Here is a 9,246-nt window from a genome sequence, read left to right as displayed (position 1 = left end):
ATAATTTGTCTGGTGAACAAATATTCCACATTCTTTTTGTTCAATTTGTAAACCCAGACAATACTTGGTTTTTCCAAGATCCTTCATTTCAAATTCTTCTTTCAAGTATGACACAACTTCTTGAATTTCCTTATTTGTTCCAATGATGTTTAAATCATCAACATATACAGCAATAATTACGCATCCGGATGTTGTTTTCTTAATGAAAACACAAGGGCATATTGAATTATTTACATATCCCTTTTTCATCAAGTGATCACTTAGCCTATTATACCACATTCTGCCGGATTGCTTCAACCCATATAATGATCTTAGTAATTTCACAGAATAACATTCTCTGGGTTTTGAACTTTGTGCTTCAGGCATCTTAAATCCTTCAGGGATTTTCATATATATATTACTATCAAGTGATCCATATAAGTAGGCTGTAACAACATCCATAAGACGCATTTCTAAATTTTCAGATACTGCCAAGCTAATCAAATACCGAAACGTAATTGCATCCATCACAGGAGAATACGTTTCTTCATAATCAATTCCAGGCCTTTGAGAAAAACCTTGTGCAACAAGTCGAGCTTTATATCTTACTATTTCATTTTTCTCATTTCGCTTTCGAATAAAAACCCATTTGTATCCAACAGGTTTTACACCTTCAGGTGTAAGGACTATAGGTCCAAAAACATTACGTTTATTTAGCGAATCCAATTCAACCTGGATGACATCTTTCCATTTTATCCAATCCTGCCGATTTTTACATTTAACAAAAGATTTTGATTCATGATCTTCATTATCATTTATGATGTCGATTGCCACATTATAAGAAAATATATCATCAATTTCTTCTATATCTTTTCGGTTCCATATTTTTTCATTATTAATATAATTGATAGAGATTTCATGATTCTCGTCAGTTTGTGGTTCTGACAGAACATTTTCATCATCAAGTGTTTCTTCAGGAACAACATTCTCTATTTTGTGATCATCATGTGTTTCTTCAGGAACATCATTCTCTATTTTGTGATCATTGTGTTTCTCTATGAATTTTCTTTTTCGATGATTTTTATCCTTGGAACCGACTGGCCTTCCACGCTTCATACGTTTTACGACATCATGACTTTGTTCAATTTGTTTCTTTGGAATTTCAATTCGAGCATGAGCATTTACAGAATGTATATATGATTTAGTTACCCCTTTTGTATCTGTAAATGCATCTGGTATTTGATTTGCTATTCTTTACAAGTGCACAATTTGCTGTACATTTTTTTCATATTGTTGTGTTCTTGGATCCAGATGTAACAACGATGATACATACCATGTAATTTCTTTTTCAGTATGTTTCTTGTCTCCCCCTAACATTGGGAAGATTTCCTCATTAAAATAACAATCAGCAAAACGTGCTGTGAACACGTCGCCTGCCTGAGGTTCAAGATATCGAATGATTGATGGACTATCATAACCAATATAAATACCAAACTTTCTTTGAGGTCTCATTTTCTTTCGTTGAGGTGGTGCAATAGGCACATACACCATACATCCAAAAATTCTCAGATGAGAAATGTCTGATTCTTTACCAAATGCAAGCTGTAATGAGGAGTATTTATGATATGCACTCGCGTATGATGCGAATTAATGCAGCGGTATGTAAAATTGCATGTCCCCATATAGAAATAGGAAGCTTTGTTTTCATAATCATTGGTCTAACAATCATTTGTAGACGTTTAATCAATGATTCAGCCAATCCATTCTGTGTATGTACATGAGCAACAGGATGCTCAACAATGATTCCCATAGACATACAATAATCATTGAAAGTCTGGGAAGTAAATTCACCAGCATTATTAAGTCTAATTTTCTTGATTGTATAATCGGGAAATTGATTCCTCAATTTTATTATTTGAGCAAGTAATCTTGTAAATGCAACATTTCGAGTTGACAATAAACATACATGTGACCATCTGCTGGAGGCATCAATCAATACCATAAAGTATCTGAATGGTCCACATGGTGGATGAATTGGTCCACAAATATCACCCTGAATACGTTCAAGAAACATTGGTGATTCAGTTTTGATTTTGGCTGGTGATGGTCTTATAATAAGTTTTCCAAGAGAACATGCTTTACATTGAAACTTATTATTCTGAAAGATCTTCTGGTCTTTCAACGGATGACCATGTGTATTTTCTATAATTCTTCGCATCATTGTTGAACCAGGATGTCCTAATCGATCATGCCAATTGGTTAATATTGAAGAATTATCAACTACCATGTTTGATTCAATGGGACGTATATGTGTATAATGCAATCCAGTAGGGAGCATTGGTAGTTTTTCAATCACATATTTCTTTCCTGATTTATATGTGGTAAGACACATATATTTCTCATTCCCTTCATTCATTGTTTGAGTATCATACCCATGGGAATATATATCATTAAAACTCAACAAATTTCTTTTCGATTGTGGTGAATATAAAGCATCATTGATCAAAAATTTTGTACCATTAGGTAACAAAAATTGTGCTTTACCACATCCTTTAATCAAGTCTACAGGACCTGATATTGTATTTACCATTGTTTTTGTTGGTTTTAGTTCCAAGAAATATCTTTTATCTTGGAGGATAGTGTGCGTTGTACCACTATCAGGTATGCAAACTTCAGCTTGGTTCATAGCATTTTCCATATTTGAACTTCAAAAAAATGTGCAACGAAATAAAATTACTGACAATAAAACACAATACAATATAACACACTATAAAACATTATCATACGAGTACATGAAAAAATAAAATATTTTACATATTTATTCCACCAGCAAATTGATCATTATCTGAGAAATCAATCAGAAAAATCTTCAGCATCAAAATGAGTTGAATTATTCAAAGGTTCATTGTGTTCAGTAAAATTGGTCTCCTTTTCTTTCCCCTTTAATGATTTTTTTCTAAAGTTTACAAAGGTGCTCAGGGGCTCGACAAATACGGGACCAATGTCCTGAAGTACCACATCTGAAACAAGAACTTTCAAATCTTTTTGAGTGATTCTCATTAACACTCATATTCTCATAATGTCTTTTCGGTGGATGGTTTGGGACGCTCTTTTGAGATTAGTTATAGAAATAACTATCTCGATTATTTTCAAAACCACGGCCGCGTCCACGACCACGACCACTTCCACGTCCACGACCACGACCACGACCTTGATTTTGTCCTCGACCAAAATCTTGTCTATAACTATGATTTTGGTTTCCAGGTTTACATTCATTTTTGCTTACGACATTTATTTCAGGAAATGCCGTTGAACCAGTGGGTCGTGCCAGATGATTTCTCATTAACAGCTCATTATTCTTTTCCACCACGAGAAGACAGGCGATGAGTTCAGAATATCTCGCAAATCCACGCACTCTATATTGTTGTTGTAGAGTTATATTTGATGCGTGAAACGTGGAAAATGTTTTTCAAGCATTTCCGATTCTGTAACATCATGTCCACAAAATTTTAGCTGCGAGATTATTCGATACATCGCTGAATTGTAATCACTGACTTTCTTAAAATCTTGGAATCTCAACGTATTCTATTCATCTCGGGCGGTCGGAAGTATAACTTCCCTTATATGTTCGAATCTTTCTTTTAATCCCTTCCACAAAACCATGAGATCTTTTTCAATCAGATATTCACATTTTAATCCGTCGTCGAGATGTCGACGCAAAAATATCATGGCTCTTGCCTTTTCTTGTGATGTACATATGCCATTTTCTTTTATGTTCTCATTTAGACCTAATGACTCAAGATGCATTTCTACATCGAGAGTCCATGACATATAATTTTTTCCCGTAATATCAAGAGCAATGAATTCGAGCTTTGCCAAGTTTGACATGGTGGTACTAAAAAAAATTACGATGCATTTTATTAGTTAATGAATATTACAATACAAAGTAATGGATAAACAACAAATACAAGCATTCGTAAAAATAAAGAAAACACACGAGGAGGATATTCTTCGATAAATACAAGACTCGTGAGTATGATAACCAAAATAATTAAAAATAACCTTGAAAAAGCCATCTTCTTTTTTCTTCGAAAATTTGATGAAGAATAATTTTGTTCGAGTGTACTCATAAAAAAATATTATTTTTAAATTAAAAATTATTTTTTTATTTTAAGTATGAATCGAGTCAACCGATTTCACATGTATAAATCCGTGATGATTTTTCATACTATATCTACTCAAGGTTTTTTATTTATAATTTTAAATAATTTTTCTTAAATTGTAAATGGATCAAAATTTAACATGTTACATTAACTTCTTCTTAAAATAATTTTTGAATAAATTGTGTCAATAGTTTAAAATTCTTCGAACTAAAACTACATATACTATGACTTGTTTACATACACACAAGTAAAATTGATTATCTGAAATTCAAGTTAAATCATATTATGTATGGAAAATAGTGTCGTCAAAATGTGTTAATAAGGTGAGCCGCCATGTTATATGAGTGAGCGGGTTAGGAAATTGTCAATTCAGTCCATCTATTTTCTGGGACGATATTTATAAGTTTTTAGTTATATTAAATGAGTTGATAGACAACCCGTTATTTGGTGGTGCAAGTTGGGATTTTTATCGAATTAGGAGAAGTTATAAACTTTGCTTTTAGTTAGTACGATGAAGTTTTGCATGTAGCTTCAATAACTCTTGAGTCACAATAGAAGTTCATACGTTAATTGTGATGAGTTAGTTGTGTTCGGAGTTGATTGTCATGAGATGCTATTTTGCAAATGAAAAAAAGCAATTGATATAATTCTGTGTTTGTCAAAATTGAATGATTTATTGTCAAATATTAATACTTCTATAATATCTTGTTAATCACACCGGTAACAATTTCATAACAAAAAAAATCTTTATTGTCAATGATTATATATATTTGACGAATATTTTTTTCTAAAAACAGATAGACGAATAGTATTTACTTAATTTAAATATTTCAAATACATGTTGATGTATTATGTCACATATAATTATTCACTGTAATAAAAGAGTTCATTTTTTTTTAATTTTCACATGAAACTCAGTGGAATACAATACGGCTGTGTATGCTACACGTAGGCAACGGAAGAATCAACCTAACCAAGTTTACCATTAATTCTTGAAATATATATTTTATTACATGATAATATAGGGTTTGGTCATAAGTAATGTGTATAGAGATATTCATATAATAAATAAGTAGGACAAAAAGTGGACTAGTGATTCAAAAGTACTTTGTTCGGTGAGTCTACCATAAATCCAATTTGGTCCCAAAGTAACAATTCAGCAGAAGATCTTATTTAAAAAATATAATAATAAGAATTAAAACAAGGGATGACTTTCCGGTTTCCCCTAAATGTGCTGAAATGGAGGGTGAGAAATATTGTGGAATAAAATTATTAATCTTAAATAAAATTTTATCTTATGATTGAAATTATTCGTAGCTTTAAATTTAGGGGTGGGTACGGTACGGTATATCGTACCGAACTACGATACCGTATACCGTAAATATCGATATGGAATTTTTCCATACCGATACCGTCCGGAAATTCGGTATACCGAATTTTCGATATGAAAAAATTCATACCGGATACCGTACCGACACCGAAAATTTTGTCGGTATATCGAACTTAAATTTTAAAAAAAATTATTTTCGGTATTTCGGTATATGAAAAAAAAATATTTACTTACCGATACCGAAAATTTCGGTACGGTATGAAATTTTCGGTATATTGATTTTTTCGGTAATTTCGGTATTTTTTCGGTACGGTATTTCGATATTTCGGTATATTTTTCCAGCCCTATTTAAATTTATATATTTAGATATTGCTTGGTACGAATGATAATATATGAATTTATTAACATTATGATTCCATTAATCGTTTATAGCATCATAAATATCTAATTTGGCCAAAACTCTTGAAATTTAAATATATAACGTATCCCGCAGGGAGAAAGAATGATCGTAATTTGACCGTTGACTTGCAATGAATACATTTTTAAAATATTAGATATTTAAATTTGAAAACTATATTACAACCCTAAATTACAAAATATGGGGAGAATGTATGATCATTCACGCTTTAAATTTTCATGAATGTATAAGAAGTAAGGATATTTTTTTGTTTATAAGTATATTCCAAATCATATTTTTTTATAAAATAAAGTTTAAGCTGATTTACTGCACAGGTTATTTTAAATAATAAATTGACGAGTCTTTAATATGTCTCTTAACTTGTAAATATAGTATCCTTACAAATTTGCGATCATATTCATGACCGAAAAATAAAATAAATGTAAGAATTATGAAATTTTCACCTAATTATATTTAACCATCAAGTTTGACCATAAAGTTGACATTTATAACGAGTTGGGTGTTGTGTTTAAACTTTAGGGACGAAGTCGTTGCATTGATATATTAAAAACCGAAAATATCATTGAATGTAAATATTCCTTTGTTTCTTAATTTGGAGGTCTAACAATTTTCCCCAGTACACTTTGATAACTACAATATAATTTTTGCAGCGTTTAATATAAAAAAACCCATTTGTAAACACCAATATCAATTATAAAACAAAAAAGAATTCTAAAAAAAATTTACCACGAAAAACAACAAACAAAAAACAAGAATAGGAACAAACAATAACCTACCACACCATATTAAATTCGATCGGAAAACAGCCATTGAACTTGCCAAATATAACATCCTCAAACCTTTTAGTTTAATCTATTATTCCAACATATATCCAACCAAATGCTCTTTCCAGAAGTGCCTTGAGCTCCCGAATCATGCTAGATATTAATGTGTGTTTTTCAAGAGTGCGATTGGATAGAGGGATTTGAAGCCATGTATCTCAAAACCATTTGATTATAGGATGAATTTCAAAACCCTCTTTTTTACCTCATGTAATGTCATGATAATTGTTATGGAGTTGAAATTACACAACTCATTTTTCAAATCCCTCCCGAAATCAAATTCTTTCGCCCCAAGAGCTACCTATGTTATTTATTTTAAAATCTGTACTAATCACCCTTTGCAAGAGAGCAAAAGAGCTATTCACTGTCGAATGCTCACTGGATTGAACTAGGCAGCGCCGGGAACCTGATTTTAGGGTCGGACAATATCTCAAACAATATTCGACAGTACTTCACTTTTACAATTTTCTTGATGGGGTGCAGCAAATGCTAAACAGGACACGATTGTCGTCAACATGGCTTCATGGATATAGACACCAATCTAACCCAAATTACCACCACAGGCCACGCATTAAAGCATAAACTCGCAAGAAGAAGATTGAACATCATGACAAAAATGGAAGTTCAAACAATACATGCATTGGTTTGATTCACAGCAAAATCAAATAGATAAAAAAGCATAAGTCGCATACATATCAATTCTTCCAATAAATTTTAGCATGACATGGTAATAAGTAAAAAGACTGACAGCATTTCCGAGTCATTCCTCGTTGAGTCACATTATAACTCAAGAAATCAAACCCGAAAATCATTGCCATTGACCTCAAGAACGAAAACAGATAATTCATCACCAATCTCTTAATCTCCCTTTCTCCGGAAGGAACATCCCTCTGTGAGCCTCGCACGCCCGCCAGTTGGTTGACACAACACAGTCTGACAGTTGCCGCACACCACCACCGACTGCGAATGGCTAAAAACCGTGGTTCTGCAAGAGACACAAACGAAACCACACAGATGAGATCCCAAAATTTTATCTTTCATTCATGAAATCAAGTAATATCTGGGATAGAAAAAAATCATGAATTCCCTTGTTTGGGTGCGGGAAAAAAATTATCTTACATGTTAAAGCAACCCTGACACTTCACATCCTACAATAGGAAAGAAAAAATCATTCAATAAATAAAAGATACGAAAATTAATCAATGATAAAAACGGGAAAAAAAGTGTAATAGTGGTACCATGAAGAATGAATTTGGGGATTGGACCAGACGCTTGAGCTTATGCTTCCTCTTTTCCAGCTCAGCCGGCGGATTCAACAAATCAATATCGTTTGAGAGAACCTACCAATAAATTAAATCAAATGGGTCGAATCGTCTGGGAAAAAGAATAATAAATCGCATTAATCAAAGATTTATCAGTGACTCACCATGTTTCCGGGAATGGAGGCGTGCCAAAACCCTAGACGGCGATAACTGGAAGTGAGAGAGTCGATGTTAGGGCTTTGACGATGATAAATATAGAAAACAAGAACAATTCTGAACCATCGGATGATTGTGAACTTATATCTCAGCCTTCCATTTGAGTAGTTTAGGTCATCAGGATATTTTTGTCCATTCACTGTCTTACAACTACACTGTAGTTTCCTCCCAGGCCTGGAAGTTGGGCTTTTTTTTAAAAATAATATATAAAAAATAAAAAATTATAAAAATATTGCAAATTCAAAAGTTTTACAAAACTATAACAATCCGGAAAATGCTGTTGCGGATTCTGACATTGTTATTCAGATGTTTATTAAATTATATATATATTTATATTTTATTACTAAATAAAAATAATAAAAAAAAAGTAGAATCCGTGGCAGTCTGTCACGGATCCTACTTTTGACTATTTACTTACATTTGCAAATATACGTAGCTTTGTTATATATAATTTTGTAGAGAATGACAATGTTTTAAATCATAATTGTTTTAAATATTAATAATATTTTTATAATAAATAAATACATATATCATTTAATATTTTTTGTATTATTATTATTTAAGTTACTGTATATATCATCGTAGTTAAAAAATTAATTTTAGTAATTTATTTTTGTTTGAATCCTAAGTAAAACTACTATAAATATATAACAATACTAATATATTTGTAATAATAGTAATACAATGAAATAAATTTATAATATTTTTATTTATAGTAATTTAATTTAAATAATAATGATAATAATTGTGTTCTAATTTTTTTTTTTTTTTTATCAATGTTAAACAATTTTGGAATTCAATGACGATTATTGATATATTATGATACTAATGATTTCAATAAATTTTTTTTTTTGGGATGATAGTGTTTTAAATCATAATAGTTTTAAATACTAATAATAATAGTAAAAATTATGTTTGATTGTTATACATACGACTCGTGTACTTTGACGTGTGATATTTTTGCATGTAGACTTCTTGTTAATTTGAAATTTTTGCACCATATTATAATTTTAACATTATTTTTATAATTAGAATATAGCAATAACTGGACGGTACT

The 9,246-nt window shown here is 31.2% G+C and overlaps 1 protein-coding gene across 1 annotated transcript; it reads right to left on the bottom strand.

Annotated features, from left to right (window-relative positions):
• Positions 1–7,309: 7,309 nt before the first annotated feature.
• On the bottom strand, positions 7,310–8,297 carry LOC140965910 (small ribosomal subunit protein eS27y-like). The gene is made up of 4 exons (XM_073426158.1): positions 8,138–8,297; positions 7,950–8,051; positions 7,831–7,859; positions 7,310–7,696 (listed from the first exon to the last, which is right to left on the bottom strand). The coding sequence occupies exons 1-4, from the start codon at positions 8,138–8,140 to the stop codon at positions 7,570–7,572; spliced, it is 261 nt and encodes an 86-aa protein (XP_073282259.1). The 5' UTR covers positions 8,141–8,297; the 3' UTR covers positions 7,310–7,569.
• Between the last annotated feature and the right edge of the window lie 949 nt (positions 8,298–9,246).

Source organism: Primulina huaijiensis, unplaced genomic scaffold, assembly GCF_012295235.1.
Source record: "Primulina huaijiensis isolate GDHJ02 unplaced genomic scaffold, ASM1229523v2 scaffold16847, whole genome shotgun sequence".
Taxonomy (NCBI): domain Eukaryota; kingdom Viridiplantae; phylum Streptophyta; class Magnoliopsida; order Lamiales; family Gesneriaceae; genus Primulina; species Primulina huaijiensis.
Note: the sequence above shows the minus strand (reverse complement) of the source record. Positions and strands in the feature narration are given on the sequence as shown.